General features: G+C 41.1%; 2 protein-coding genes across 8 annotated transcripts; both read left to right on the top strand.

Moving 5' to 3' along the window:
• The first annotated feature begins 935 nt into the window (after window positions 1-935).
• wdtc1 (WD and tetratricopeptide repeats 1) lies at window positions 936-10,891 on the top strand. 7 transcript variants are annotated; one of them, XM_031298769.2, is made up of 16 exons: window positions 936-1,025; window positions 1,652-1,791; window positions 1,938-2,021; window positions 2,158-2,204; window positions 2,767-2,878; window positions 4,590-4,777; window positions 4,885-5,067; window positions 5,182-5,276; window positions 5,430-5,545; window positions 5,646-5,721; window positions 5,838-5,934; window positions 6,837-7,007; window positions 7,103-7,338; window positions 7,680-7,851; window positions 8,207-8,399; window positions 9,270-10,891. In XM_031298769.2, the coding sequence occupies exons 2-16, from the start codon at window positions 1,744-1,746 to the stop codon at window positions 9,480-9,482; spliced, it is 2,031 nt and encodes a 676-aa protein (XP_031154629.1). In that variant the 5' UTR covers window positions 936-1,025; window positions 1,652-1,743; the 3' UTR covers window positions 9,483-10,891. The 7 variants fall into 7 exon arrangements, with proteins under 7 accessions (XP_031154629.1, XP_035862578.1, XP_031154632.1 ...); XM_036006685.1 differs by having other exon boundaries at window positions 962-1,127; window positions 1,627-1,791; XM_031298772.2 differs by having other exon boundaries at window positions 970-1,127; window positions 7,686-7,851.
• Window positions 10,892-11,774: 883 nt separating this feature from the next.
• LOC116049284 (transmembrane protein 222-like) lies at window positions 11,775-14,823 on the top strand. Its single transcript, XM_036006701.1, has 6 exons — window positions 11,775-11,989; window positions 12,241-12,325; window positions 12,522-12,553; window positions 12,651-12,747; window positions 12,833-12,963; window positions 14,623-14,823. Exons 1-6 carry the CDS (start codon window positions 11,835-11,837, stop codon window positions 14,708-14,710), a joined length of 588 nt encoding a protein of 195 aa, XP_035862594.1. The 5' UTR covers window positions 11,775-11,834; the 3' UTR covers window positions 14,711-14,823.
• Window positions 14,824-15,397: the final 574 nt, after the last annotated feature.

The raw sequence follows: 15,397 nt of genomic DNA, 5'->3' as shown, positions 1-15,397 counted from the left end.
CTACAGTGCTATTGTGCCAGTCAGGATATTTTGCAGTGGAAGAAATACAATTAGGCTACTTGCAACATCTGTTTCATTCTGTCTTTTCTTGGTATAATAAAAATGAATTACGCACAACAATTAACTAAGAACGATCCATATTCTTATAAAAAGGTTCTGCCTGATGTAATCACTCTTGTAAGGCCATTTGATAGAGAGAATCCCTGTCATCACAACAGTTTCTGTACTGAGTAGTACTCTGAGTACTACTACGTATACTAATGCAGGACACATTTAGTATTTAATAGCACAGTAGTCCAAGATGTTTGCCTCATTGATGAGAAAAGGCACGCCTTAGAAAACTTGTATAAAAACACACACACAAAATAACACAATTGAAAAGAGCTGAAGCAATAAGTAAACCAGAATAGATGAATTCTGCCTGTTCTTATGATACATCTTATTATCTGCCAAACCATTTACAATCATCAGTGCAACAACTACCCTCAGATATAATAACCTGGTCTTGTGTTTTAATTTGACTCAGCATATTCAATGCATCTTTACATAGCCTATTAATGCTGCCACGTATGGTCGGATCAGACATTTGATCTAGCTACATCCCTTGTTCATCTGTCTGGACGCATGTATGCCGTATGCACTTCTTCTTTCTTATTCTCAGTGACCAGTAGGCCTAAAGCTAACTGTCTCACTTTATTCCTTACTGTCCAAAATAAACGGATTTGTCCTAATACTGCTTGGAGAGGCCAAAATTAAAGTAAAAAACAACTGGTAATTAGCAAGTTTCTGGATGAGACAGAGGAATTATTATTTATTATCACATAAAACACTGTTTAGACTGTAAAGTTATTTTTTTGCAGCTGAATTGCTTTCTGTGCTTTAGTATGAATTGGTGGCTTAGCTCCGATTTATAGTGAGAATGCTTTTATTCTGAAATAGACATGGACCGGAAATGATTGATCTGTTTTCGCGAAACAAACATGCGTATGCTCAGTGGGAGGAGGATTGTGTTCATGTCAGAGAAGGTATTAGCGAGAATCCTGTCAACAAACTCACAAAGAGTGTGATTTCTCACGTTTATTAAATGGACATTTCTTGACAGAAGCCTTTTTAGTTCAAGGAAACCGGTGAGATTTCTTAAGCAGTCCTGTATTGCAATTAAAGCGTTGCAAATATTAACGTTACATGAAGTGGACGTTTTGTTTAGCTAGCTAGCAAGGTAACGCAAATACGCTAACCAGCTAACGTTACTTGGTAAACGGCAGGTCTCTTAAAGGCCCGATGCATAATGTTAGGTGGCTAACGATTCTTGCAGGCTAACAATGCATTAATGTTTAAATAATTGTCAGTGTTTTGCGAAACAGCCGATTAAAATACTGACAGAGCTGCATAGCTAACATTTCATAGTTAGCTAATGCCTTGTTGCTCGTTGACGGAAGCAAACCCTCTGGTTGGCGCTGAAGCGAGCAAAGTATGTAGACCAGCAAATATTTTATGACATTCTTATGTTTCAGAGTATAATAAATGAATAGTTAAAATTGTCCTTACCGTTGCTCTGTAACTGGCGTTAAACCGACGTAAAATCACTGCATTGTGATTATATCCTTCCGGTGTTTTCTACCATAGCTTAATGTTTTCAACGTTTTTACAGCTTATTATCGAGGGAAACAGCGTAAATGTCATCTGAGCGCTGACCCCTGGAACCTCCAGCCCAAACCCTAATTTAAGTTTCGTGGTGAGGCCATGACTGCTGTCAACATCACCAGAGACATCCTGCACCGGCAGATCAGAGTGAGTAAAAACAAATGACAGAGCATCCTGTGAGCTATCTTGATAGGGCTAACCAGAAAAGACTCCTCAACCAAATGTTATTTTTTTTTTTTTTACATTTTGTTTTGATCCTTTCTTATGTACAAAAATCTGATTCATGTCTTCAGGACAAGAGAGCATCAGGCTTCCAAAGGGTCTATCATGTGACTGACCCTTTCATCAAAAGACTTGGACTGGAGGCTGAGCTTCAGGTCAGTGACAGCAAGTGTGCGCGTGTGCGTGCATGCACGCTTATGTAGTAGGAAAGAGTTGGGGGAACAAAAGTGAAAGAGAAATATTATGTGTATTATCATATTTTCTTACAGTTTATACTGTCTGTCTTAACAGGGCCATACTGGCTGTGTGAACTGTTTGGAATGGAATGAACGAGGAGAGTAAGTCTTATATATTTCACCTTATGTACAATTAATGTCTCTGATCTGGGATCACTATCTGCTTTACATCACCATATCACTATAGTCTTATCCTTAGGTACATTGTACACACTGCATGTACCATGACGGCCTATTATGGCTGGGTTATATGTCCAAATAAAAATTAGTATGTTGTTCTACATGCCAAAAATGATACAATCATCGAGTAGTGAGACATCATGTCTCACTACTCTGTTATGGGATTGGTATGCCTCCAAAAATGGCTCTTTAAGCAATTATTTATTTGCCTCACACTTGACACCTTAAATTACCAAAATAAACAACTTCAGTTTGGGGTGAAATTGGCAAGAAAACCCCACCAGCAATGGATCCAGCACATTTAAAATCCTGTTGTATTAGGCTGAACGGCTAACCCCAAGGTCTATAGGTAATAACTGTATACAGTGAGTCCTCTATTGTACATCTTAACACGTTTCACAGTATAAGATTTTAAATGGCATTAGTAGTAAAGGGCCTAAACAAATGTTGCTTGACTTGTCCTGGTAATTCTTTTTGTTGTCAGTTTACTGGCCTCTGGCTCAGATGATCAACATGCCATCATCTGGGATCCATTCAAACACAAGAAGCTTACAACTATGCACACAGGTCATGCAGCAAATATATTCTCTGTAAAGGTAAGGAGGACTGATTGTAAGATGGATGCATTAAATGGCAGGAGGGAAAGTGGGCTGAAATCATTTACAGTGGCTTCATTTAAGTACACATTGAGAATCTAGTCATAATGCGCTTAAAATGTAAAATTCTGGAAGTCGTATGCAAAAATGCACTGCTGGTAAGACACTTTGCTCTGCCTCACCTCACCCTTTATTTATTAACAAATGTTCTCGATTAAACAACAAACACTTCCAGTACATTAGGTGGCACTGTTGGCCATGTAATGAGTGACTTGTTTGAATGAAAACCATCTTTGTACACGTTTGACTATGTTGAGGCTGTTCAAGGCACAGTTTTATTGCAGTTTCCACATAAAAATCACAACAGGGGCCAACTAATATAGCTTCATGACTGAAAGCTTGGGAATGAGGTCAATTACTGGAGGGAAAATGTTACAGTGTAAGATAATGTAGAGGTGGCGTTTAAAGCCATGAATCAGACTGATCCATTGCATAGAAAGGGGCAGTGTTGTAGTCGAGTCACCAACTGTCAAGTCCGATTTGAGTCTCGAGTCCCCAGTGTTCGAGTCCAAGTCACCAAAGAAGAGTCTGAGTCGAGTCCGAGTTGAGTCACCATTACCTGAGTCCGAGTCAAGTCTAGAGTCCCCTGTGTGTGTGTGTGTGTGTGTGTTTGTTTGTTGTGTTGTGTTGTGTTGTGTTGTGTTGAATGTCAAGACTGCCTACGTTTCACCACTCTGGCACATTTAAAGAGCTGATACACTAATAAAAGAGGGTCTACATTAAACAGAAATGACACCACTGTCTGATTGCAAAGGGAGTTTATTTACTGACTTTTTCGAAACAACATTTAGCGGTGCTCTTTCCAGCATTGGATGTAAAATCTGTGTAGGCAAACTTCATGATCCGGGGCGCATCTCTCTGCATTTTCCAAATGTGAACTTGTAGTAGGGAGCCCACAAATCATGCACTACAGTTGCATATATCAATATCAATTCCTTTGTTACGAGAGTAGTGATAGTAAGAGCGAGAATGCAGCGTTAAGTGAGCGACGTCAGGGAGTGTGTTGTCAAGCAAGGAGAGCGAGCGGTAGCGGTGTCTGACTGAGAAGCATATTTGTGGCTGTGAGGAAAAAGCGAGAGAAAAAAGAGATCCCAAAGACGATGTAAAGTGAGTTAACAGTTAACAATAAACAAGAAGCTTCTCAAGACATGGTGACTTCATCTTTTGTTAATACTGTAGGTGAAGTAAAGGGTGTTGCCCCCAAAAGAACATCAGCCCTGGATGGAACTTCTCCCCAGCTGCTTCCCGGCCGGTCTTGGAGCCCGAAACAGGAAAAGTGTAACATCTTATATCAAATTTGTATAACCTATTTAGTCAGACACTTCATACAATGTCTGATTCCTTTTTCATGAATGCTCAAGTCCGATTTTATATATCCTCTAGTCCGAGTCCCAAGTACAAGTCATCAGTTCGCGAGTCCAAGTCAAGTCACGAGTCCAGAGAATAGAGTCTTGAGTCGGACTCGAGTCCAGAGAACAGAGACTTGAGTCTGACTCGAGTACTTGTCGTTTAAGTACTCTGTGTAAACACCTTAGTAATCCCTTGATCTACTGGCAATAATCAGATCACAATGTGTTTGAAAAAGAAGCCATTGTAAAACATTGTGTCTATACTTATCAATTAATTCTGGTGTTTTTGTGTGTCCATACAGTTCCTCCCTCACTCCGGGGACAGAATTTTGATAACGGGCGCAGCCGACACAAAGGTCCATGTGCATGACCTGACGGTGAAGGAAACCATCCATATGTTTTCTGATCATACGAACAGAGTCAAACGCATCGCCACAGCACCCATGTGGCCCAACACCTTCTGGAGTGCTGCGGAGGATGGCGTCATCAGGTTAGAATACAATCCCCTTCTCACCTCAGTCCTTTTGTGTAGTCAAAGATACCCCACGCCTAATGTTGCTACAGGTAATGTGTCTACTTTCTCCTTGTTATTTGCAGACAATATGACTTGAGGGAGAGCAGTAAGCGCTCAGAGGTGCTTATTGACCTGACGGAGTTCTGTGGTCAGCTGGTTGAGGCCAAGTGTCTAGCTGTCAACCCACGGGACAACAACTACATGGCAGTAGGAGCCAACGGGCCTTTTGTTCGCCTTTATGACATCAGGATGATTAACAACTACAGGTTGGTTTAGTTTTTGATGTCATTCTATATAATAATTATTCCATAACCACTCAAAAGTAGTACATTCCCCATTCCAGGTTTTGACACGTTTTTTGTTTTTTTTGCGTTACACAGGAAATCTATGACTCAGAGCACATCAGCAGCTGTGCACACATTCTGTGAAAGACAGAAGCCCATCCCAGACGGAGCCGGGCAGTATTATGTTGCAGGTGCATATGTGGTTGAATTGTCTGGTATCAAATGTATGTAATGGGCACATTTGTGTTGTAATTATATAGTAATGACATCAGGTGAAGGTGCAGGTTGAAAGTGACTGTGAAGGATGTGGTTGAATAACATTAACTTCTGTTGGAATGCTCCAGGGCACCTGCCAGTGAAACTCCCAGACTACAATAATCGCCTGAGGGTCCTGGTGGCCACCTATGTCACCTTCAGTCCTGATGGCACTGAGCTACTAGTTAACATGGGTGGTGAACAGGTAATGCTTCTTAGAACACAGGGAATGTTGAGAGAGTTATTAATTTGTTTCTGTGTTGAAACATTTACTTTATTTTTTTTTATGATTATGGTTCTTCTAGGTGTATCTGTTTGACTTGACATTTAAACAGAGGCCATACACTTTCTTGCTTCCAAAAAAGTGCCAGTCATCAACAGGTAGGTCTGACGTCATATATTTTATGAACAAAAGATCTTGAATGGTGCCTCATAAAGGTACATAAAGTACCGTATCTCTAGATGTATTGGTGGTTTCTGAAACTTTGGCTTCCCAGGAGATGTACAGAACGGAAAGACAACCAATGGCGTCTCCAATGGAATTCTCTTGCCGACCAGCCATATTCGATTTGCTGGAAGCAAGATGCGCTCTAGGTTTGTTTTCTCACCCTGTCAGTGATTGTTTTTTTCCTACACAGACTTCTTAAAGGTCCCATATTGTAAAAACCAAGATTTCCATGTCTTTTCATTTATAAAGCAGGTCAAGGAGCTAAACAAATACTGTGAAAGTATCAAAACGCTCAATCCACAGAGAAATGCACACAGCCCGCATTCAGAAACGGGGGTTTTAAACGAGCCATCAGGACTTTCGTACAGTAGTGTTGTCAATGTCTCAATACCATAACATAGGTAGAAAGTGCTGCTGCAGTGCTGTTACAGGCATTCCCCGGCTGCAATGATGGTGCAGAGACTCCGAGAGCGCAGATGCAGAAGACCTGGAAACGCTGACCAATCAGAGCAGACTGGGGAAGGTGGGGGGGGGGGGCTTAAAGAGATAGGCACCAAAACGGAGCGTTTCAGACAGAGAATGAATACAGGGGCACGTTCAATCGCAAAATGGTGTGCACCGTTTTGCTTCGGTTTCCGGGTTTAACGCCATGTTTCCTGGGAATGGTGGGTGTGTGTGTGTGTGTGTGTGTGTGTGTGTGTGTGTGTGTGTGTGTGTGTCGTTTGGTTGGTGTGTCAGAGACGTTATCCAATCAGCAGCCTTGTGTATGTCTTGTGGTAATAAAAAGGCAGTACGAGTGCGCACACAGCATGGTGTTCAACGCATCCCTGTTTCAGTTTAAATAAACGTTTTGCTAGGGCTGATCATGCCCCTAGTATATTCAGACAGTATGAGAAAGTGTTTTTTGAACATCAAAGCATGTAAACATGTCCTAGTAGAAACACAAAATAAACATGTATGAATATGAAAATGAGCATACTATGAGATCTTTAAAGGTTTGAGCATGTACACACTTGAGTTATGTTTTTCTTTGCTGTATTTGTTTTAGTTCTTCTGAGCTCCCCGCTCACTTGGAGATGTTAAAGCAACAAGCTAATGATGCGTTTGCACGTCAGCAGTGGACGCAGGCCATTCAGCTGTACAGTTTAGGCATTCATCATGCCAGCTGCAACGCCATGCTGTATGGGAACCGGGCAGCAGCATACATGAAGCGCAAGTGGTAGGCCTCATTGTATCACTGCACAGACACCATCATCTTCTCCTGAGTGCTATAAAAGCAGGTATCAAGTGTTAGTTGACATGTGTGATTCACAGGGATGGAGACCATTATGATGCTCTCAGGGACTGCCTGAAGGCTCTGACTCTAAACCCTGGTCATCTGAAGGCTCATTTTAGGCTGGCACGGTGTCTGTTTGAGCTGAAGTATGTGTCCGAAGCTCTGGAGTGTCTTGATGATTTCAAAGGAAAGTTTCCAGAGCAGGCGCACAGTAGTGCCTGCGATTCCTTGGATAAAGATATCAAGGCTGCACTCTTCACCAAGACAGAAACAGGTAGAAAAGAGTGAACTGGTACTTCTGATTTGCAGCAGCTCCCATTTGTTAAATGTACACAGTTTTGATCTTGAAATGAACACACACAAACCACACTGACACTGTCCTTACAAAGTATGTATATTCAGTTGGGGGAAAAAAAAAAGAACCGAGAATTTTACACAAGCTAAAACAAATCTGGCTTAGACACTGGTACTATAAGTAAACAACTGTGTTGAATATGTGTAACTATGCATATAAATGTTAGCTTTCCATTTCAAGAGTAAGTAAGACAGCTTTTGTTTATTTGTAAATGTATACAAGTAAGTGTTGTGTTAATACGTTTATTTTGTTCCCCTCAGCAGCAGAAGATAAGAAGGCCAACAGCTCCATTCGATTCCACTCATTCAGTCGGAAGGAGTCCATCCCTGAAGATGAGTTGGTGCTGAGAGAGCGCAGCTTTGACTACAAGCACAGATACTGTGGTCACTGCAACACCACCACTGATATCAAAGAGGCCAACTTCTTTGGAAGGTCAGTAGAGCTCACTCCCAGTCTGCCGAGGCCTCACTAGGGGGCAGTCACGAGCTCTGTAGCTCAAGACTAGATTTTGTGATGGGGCAAAAGTCAAACATTTCTTATGAAGTTTAAAATATCGACTTTAAAATCATGAAGACAATGTAATACAGAGCTCAGTGCCCATTTAATTGTATATCAGAATGCCCTGCTGAGTTAACTTTCACATCAGAAGTGGGAAATGTTTCACACATTAAACGGTCTTGTGTTCTGTGAAAGAAGTTTTATGTAAAACAGTTGCAAAATTTTGCGATAGATACTAAATACGACACGTCCCAAGAACATGGTCTGAGTGGTTTCCTTTTCTCTACAGCAAAGGCCAATACATTGTCAGCGGCTCAGATGACGGCTCCTTCTTTATCTGGGAAAAGGAGACCACTAATCTGGTGAGGATCCTGCAGGGGGATGAGTCCATAGTCAACTGCCTGCAGCCACACCCCAGCTACTGCTTCTTGGCTACGAGTGGTATTGACCCTGTGGTTCGATTATGGAGCCCCAGACCAGAGGTAAACAACTGAAACTTCTGTGTATTAATATATATATATATATATATAATATAATATATAGTCATATTTTGACAGAAGTTGCGGCACAGTGTGTGTCATGGTTTCCAAAATCTTCCGGATTCTTGGACTTTTAAAATTGTATTGATTGGTCATATGGCAGGGGTGGCGAACCTGTGGCTCTTGAGCCGTATGCAGCTCTTTGCCTGCTCCTGTGAGGCTCTTACTGTGTGGCTGGGGGCTGTGTCATTGGTTGATTTTTGTTTTTAACTTTTTGAAACATATTTCAGATAAGTAAAAAAAAAACCACGCATTTGAATGCATCTGCCAATACATTTGCCAATTATTTTAAAGTGGAAAATAATGCAGCAGAGTTTTGAGGACAGATTCTGCAACCTGAGGAAAAACAGCGGCCACAGATCACCTTCCTCATTAACCCTTTCACTGCTGAATCCGATTGTTTGAAAGTCCCTTTAGTGACAAATGAGTGAAAGAGTTGCTTCGAGTGGCCACAACCGAGTTCAAGCAAGACCTGAAAAGGATTGTGGATAACAAAGACTGTCAGGTTTCCCACTGAGTCAATCTAAGTAAGAAAAAACTATGAAAACTGCTATGTATTATGACTGTCATTAGATCTGGAAGACACTGTTGTAGTGTGGATGTGCATGTGTTGTGTGGCTTTTTGGTATGGTGCGTGGCTCTTTATACTTAACTGGTTGGCCACCCCTGTCATATGGGAACAGTACAATATTTGTTTGTGTTTTTTATTTTATTTTACTGAGCCACTGTCACTGAAAATGTCAGCTCAGTTCATCTGATGTACAAAAAAAAGAACCATTACAGCTGACTCTGTATCCCTTTCTCATGAAACAGACAGAGACTGAGAACGGGCGAGTGGTGGAGGACATGGAGAGTGCTGCTCAGGCGAACCAGCGACGTATGAACGCTGATCCGCTGGAGGTAATGCTGCTTAACATGGGCTATCGCATCACAGGCCTGCGTGGCGTCGGCCTGCATGGCGTCGGCCCGGATGGCTCAGATGACGAAGACAGCTCAGAGGGACAAGTACAGTGTCGGCCAAGCTAAACAAACTGTCAGCCATTCTAGAGAATGGATGTAGGAAGCAAAGCACTCTCCCAGTTCCTGTTTGAATCTTAATTTCTCCCCCTCCCCCCCCCAAAAAAAAAACACAAAATCTGACAAACATTGAGTGAATGTCTTGTCACATCTCTGCACTATGCATCACCCTCCCCTGTCCAAAGAGAGGACTGGTGGAGACAACTTTGGGGAGAGGAATTCACAGAGGGTGGAGAAGACACCCATCTCGCCCCCTTCAAAGCACCAACCTCAGCCTCTCCCTCCACCCAGTGGTGACAGGGGGACATCTTTTGAGGAGAGCACCTTCCACATCACTCCCAAGTTTCTCACGAAGAAGGAGGAGTTCAGCACTTATCCTTCCTCAGGTTTATGTCGGCGAGACACACAACACGTAGAAGGAGGAGCCTGCGCTCTGATGACCTATTTTCAGGTCAGTCAGGCCACACAGTCGCAGTGACTTCCACGGAGGATCGGATCACAGACCAGAAGACGGTGCTTTGTTGCATCTCCTGTCTGCTCTGCAGTTGGAGCTAAGAGTCTTAGTGCCCGCTCATCTCAGAAAGGCTGCACACCCAAGTCATTCATTCTGAGTTAGACTTGGTCATATTTTCAGTTGGGGTTTTGATCACAGGAAGCCTAGAATTAATTGTCACTCTCCAAGTTGTGAAAGTTGTACTGTTGCTCCAATGAAATGTATTTATAAGCTTTTTTTTTTTAGTTTATAACTGTCAGAAAAAGAAAAAAAAGTGGTTTCTTCTGCCAAAGGTTGTCATTTCAGTGGCCTAGGATTAATGTCTGTTTTCTTTGTTTCATTGAAACATAATTTTGGCATACTGTTCTCAATTTAGTTAAGAGGTTTTACTACAATAGATTGTTGACAAGATCAACAAGATATTAGAGAAACATTTGTGTTAAAAAAAACGTAATTCAGTTTTTGGATATAAATTAAATCCCATTGAATGCAAATGTCATTTGGCGTGACATGTCAGTGTGAAACTTCTGTTGGGTATAAGTGGGACACAGATGCTAATTTTTGGTTTTTGGCAACTGGGTGCTTTTGGTGGCGATAGGTTTCCTTCCTACTAGCCGAGTGGCTCTAGCACTATTCCTCTGCTGCAGTCAGGTGTTCAGTCCTGATTGCATGATGCATCTCTGACCATATTTGTGGGCAAAAAATGACACAGAGCCATCCTATCTGTTGCTAAGAGAACAGCTCATTGGGTCTCCTATGCCCCCATATAGGGTAAATGTAAAGCAATGGGTCCTCATTAACAAAATGCAACACTCTGCTTCCATGTATTTTATTTTGTTCATTCATTTGAAATACTATGTTTTCTTTGAGGAGTCTATAATAACCTTTGTTGCAAACAAAGTAAAGAATAAAATTATTGAACATATCTGTATTCTCTTGTTTTTGTTCTTTAAATGGTAACATTAATGATGAATTGTTTGTCCTTTTAGTGTAACAGTTACACAACAGATACAGCTGTACTTACACTTAGACATTACTAACTAGGCTAGGAAGATATACTGTAGGTGAGGCTAAGGTATGAACTCTGATATCCTGCTCATTCATCAGTGTCTGCTCTACTTCCTGCTTTTGCTGACTGTTGGGCAACACATATGAGGACAGTACATCACAAGCATGAGTAGTTAGGGGAGAATCTCATGCCCCATATACTGTACAGTAATGAGAAAACTAGCAATTTGTAGATGTTTGAATAATGTTGATATAAACAACACATGCACATTCAACATTATAAAGTAGCCATTTATACCGTAAAATATGACAACCACATCCGTTGCTCTGAGTAATAACTGATTACACTTATTTTACCTTAATGCGCATCATGGAAAATTATCCCTGTACATTGCACATATTCTATATACTGTGAAGTTTTGCACATCATATTTTGCACATTCTGCAATAAACTGTACGGCTTTCTCATTCTAAAACATTTATATTGTACATATTTGTTACAGTATTTCTTTATAGCATCTTTTTTTCACATTTTTATTTTAAGGTTCTATTCTATATTTATGTTCTTGACTGTTGCCTTTATTTTTGTTATTATCATCATACAACAAGTAGGCCTAATAAGAAATACTTGAAGACTAAATACAATTTACAAAAGAAAAAAAGAAAAAATAATATTTTTGTTTTGGTAGAAACTTTGACGACTGGAACCCCGCAGTACTTATTAAACCGGATTAAATCACGGTAAGCAAACACAGTCGAGGCACAAATACAAATGAAGGGTGTTACGTTCACTGACCGACAGTCGGTTCATCCACAGAGGCGAAGACTGCGCGCTTCCGCTCCCACGTCGCCTGGCGCTTATGCGTCACTGTCATCTCATGTCACTCCAGGCTGTGATGGCGGAGGTGGACGAAACCGACATAATTATGAACTACCACGGAGATTTCTTAAAAAGCGACAGAAAAAACAGCCGCTACCCGTACTGCATTGTCTGGACACCTATTCCAATTTTATCGTAAGAAGCTAACACATGTCGTGTTTCTTGCTAGCTTAGCGTGTAATGTTACAGCAGGTTGTTATGTTGCTAACGTCAGATAAAATGATCGAAGCAGGTGTATGTTAGCTGCTGACTGTATAAAATAGGTTAAATCTCATGTCATGTATTTCCTTTTAGTAAATGACTGCATCGAATGTACTCTATTGTATATATTCTGATAACTCAATCAACGTATCGATGTAATGTTGTCTTCTGGGTGCATCCTGCAGGTGGGTGTTCCCCTTCATTGGTCACATGGGTATATGCACCTCTTCTGGAATCATACGAGATTTTGCAGGATCATACTTTGTCTCGGTAAATATTACCTTTATTCTTTTTACTCAAAATATATGTATTTTTAGCTAGAAAAGGTAGTTTCACCTCAGTTTACTTCATTGTAATGGCTTGAATTGTTAATGAATGGGAGTTGCAAGCAGAGCTAAATTCCACAATAACTTCAGAATTAATTTGTATGATTCATTAAATTGTTTAAAATTTGACTTTTTTTCAGGAAGACAACATGGGCTTTGGTAGACCAACCAAGTAAGTTCATTAATCAAAATATTGTGTTTTAATAGTATTTCAGACCTAATCATACACACATTTAAATGAATACATTAATTGCTAACTAATATTGTAGGTATTGGAAGCTTGATGTGGATAAAGTGTGTGGCAATGGTGCTGCTACATGGGACAAAGCAGTGAATGACGCATCTGAGGAATACAAATGCAGGCCGGTATGACAATGTTTAGGATTTTTGATACACATATTTCCACATTGTAATTCATATAGTAATAACTATTTTTTCTGTTTTGTTGAAGCACAATCTGTGCTTAGATAACTGCCATTCCCACGTTGCCATGGCCCTCAACCTTATGCACTACGACAACAGCACATCTTGGAACATGCTGAAACTTTGTGCGCTGTCTTTTGTTCGTGGGAAACATGTGAGGTAAATATTTTAGCCTCATTAGGGCCATTTGTATTACCATGAAAAAACATGGTAAGACACAGAAACATATACTGTAGAACCAACCACACTTCCAGGTTAGCATCTTGGGTTAAAGGGGCGCTATGCAGTTTTGGCCATTTCTTCGCTTTTTGCTTGCAGGTTTCTCTATAGAGCTCCCCCTACAGCTTCGGAATAGATATTTGGCAGCTCCTATGTTTACTTGTGGCTGACTCCTCGTTCGGTCAGTCTGCCGTTTCCTCTTTCTCTGTTCCTCCGACAATGCTTTCCTAGCTTTCTGTTTCTTTTTTGCCAGCTCAGCCATGACGATAGTGTGAAAAACTCCATCGCTACCTTGTTAGCCGGTTCCTGAATGGGCGTATGTGTGCAGTGCCGTGAAGCAATTAGTTACATCGCGAGACCTGATATCACGCGATACTTCCTGACGCTGAGGCCGGCGACTCACCGGCCGAAAGTTGCAAGAGTGTTTTTTTCCGCTCACAGGCGCTAGGGGGGAGCGAGACGACCACTGTTCAACTCGAAAAAAGTCATATGACCATTCCAATGACTCCGAAGCTGTTAAGTTAAGGTAAATAAAGCTTAAAAAAGACTGCATAGTTCCCCTTTAATACAATAACGATAGTGGGATCTTCTTTTCCACCACATTGGGCAGTAATATTTGAACACCATGTAATTTATAAAACAACAATTACTTTGTTAACATTTATCAGATTTAGCTCCCATTACATTATAATTACATTACAATCATTTGGCAGACACTATTTGGGTTAAATGTCTTTGTCAAGGACACTTGTACGTGGACAGAAGCAGCCTGAGATTGAACTACCAACCTTGATGGTTAATCCACGCTGTGATCTAGTTACAGCTGAAAACATGTCTGTTTGTTACATCACATGGGTCAGTTCAAATCAAATCAATTTTATATATATTGTCCAAAATTACAAAATCACAAATTTGCCTCAAACAGCTTAACAATCTGTACAACCCTCGATGAGCCCAGGATGGATAGGGACATTTTAATGGGAAAACAGGCGGGATTATTTATCCAGGACAGACAGACACGCAGTAGGTGTCGTATATACTGAGAAGACAGAAGAGGCATTAGTAGCATCACATGTTATCAGTGGGAAAATATGGTTGCTAACAGTACTGGGCTAAACACATCTGTAGCATGTTCACAACTAACGTGTACACAGTCTTTTTAAATTGCTTTGCTGCTAGACGCTTGTGAGCATTAGGAGACATATGGCCCAGAGAACCCCCATTGTTATTCTCCGCTGACCGACATAGAGACACCACAGTTTGTGCTGCCTCTGCACATACACTCCCACGGCACAGGAGTCTTTTAAACAGGAGGGGAGTCGTGTAATTCATCACTGACGGCGGCGCTCCCCTCTGTGTCACCACTGAAGGTCACCTGCGCCGGCTGGGTGGAACGGACAGTAGGACCCACGCTGGGCCGGGGTGTGTTGAGGAGGAGGGAGAGGAGCTGTGGGCCTCTGGGGCACAGCACACCTCACGCGTCCTTGTCTGTCTAAAATACACAAAGAGAGGGTGTTTTACCCTCTCTGCCACACACACTCTATATATCCAGGTGTTAAAGACTACCCTAACACACATTACCCTCTCTGTATCCTTCAGCTTCGCAGCTTTCCTCAAGACCTGGCTACCGTTTTTCATGCTGTGCGGAGTCCTCGGCACGTTCATCCTAACATTCAACCTACATTAGTGGAGCGAGCAGTCCAACGGGATGACTCACAGACTCATGCTTATACTTTATTCATTGTCATTGGCTGTTGACGTGAATGACGGTGGTGTGTTTTGACGGGACGTTTGTTTGTACAAAAAATTCCACGAGTCATTTCATTGTGTTTTAGTGATCTAGTTTCTAGAAGGGTATTTATGTGTAGTTTTGAAATCAATATTATGTTTTAACGGTAAAGATCTTCATCTTTTTTTTTTCTTCTTTTTACAAAATATTTATGATTTAGTAAGGTGAGTAATAGGGGTGGGAATCGATTGACACCTCACGATTCGATTCCGATTCAGAGGCCAAGGATTCGATTCTAAACAGATTATCAATGCATCTCGATGCAACAATTTTTTTATGTACATTTCGATGCGTGATTTTTAAAAATATACATATAAATCTGAGTTTGCTACTCAGAGTTTGCTAATCACTTCCTAGACAAAGCAGCTAGACAAAGCTTAGATTTTGACATATACGGTATTTGTCACACACAAGTTTTAATGAAATGTTTTGTCTACTGAGGTTTTTATTTTGTAGTCATTCCATGCTTAAGCCTTAAACGTGCTTGTGAAAGTCACCTTCTCTCAGAGTAATCTTCCATGTCAGAGGCTCAGTCATGTTTAAAGGTGGATAATTGGCTTCTTAGAACATGAAACATGAGGTGGT

The sequence above is a fragment of the Sander lucioperca genome, chromosome 10 (assembly GCF_008315115.2).
Source record: "Sander lucioperca isolate FBNREF2018 chromosome 10, SLUC_FBN_1.2, whole genome shotgun sequence".
Classification (NCBI taxonomy): domain Eukaryota; kingdom Metazoa; phylum Chordata; class Actinopteri; order Perciformes; family Percidae; genus Sander; species Sander lucioperca.
The sequence above is the reverse complement of the archived record's forward strand: the minus strand, read 5'-3'. Positions and strand labels throughout refer to the sequence as shown.

Coding starts and splice junctions, on each gene's coding strand:
- wdtc1 (XM_031298769.2), top strand. CDS start 1,744: ATGACTGCTGTCAACATCACCAGAGACATCCTGCACCGGCAGATCAGA. Junction 5,068..5,181: donor AGGATGATTAACAACTACAG/GTTGGTTTAGTT, acceptor TGCGTTACACAG/GAAATCTATGACTCAGAGCA. Junction 7,339..7,679: donor CTTCACCAAGACAGAAACAG/GTAGAAAAGAGT, acceptor TGTTCCCCTCAG/CAGCAGAAGATAAGAAGGCC.
- LOC116049284 (XM_036006701.1), top strand. CDS start 11,835: ATGCGTCACTGTCATCTCATGTCACTCCAGGCTGTGATGGCGGAGGTG. Junction 12,326..12,521: donor CAGGATCATACTTTGTCTCG/GTAAATATTACC, acceptor ACTTTTTTTCAG/GAAGACAACATGGGCTTTGG. Junction 12,748..12,832: donor AGGAATACAAATGCAGGCCG/GTATGACAATGT, acceptor GTTTTGTTGAAG/CACAATCTGTGCTTAGATAA.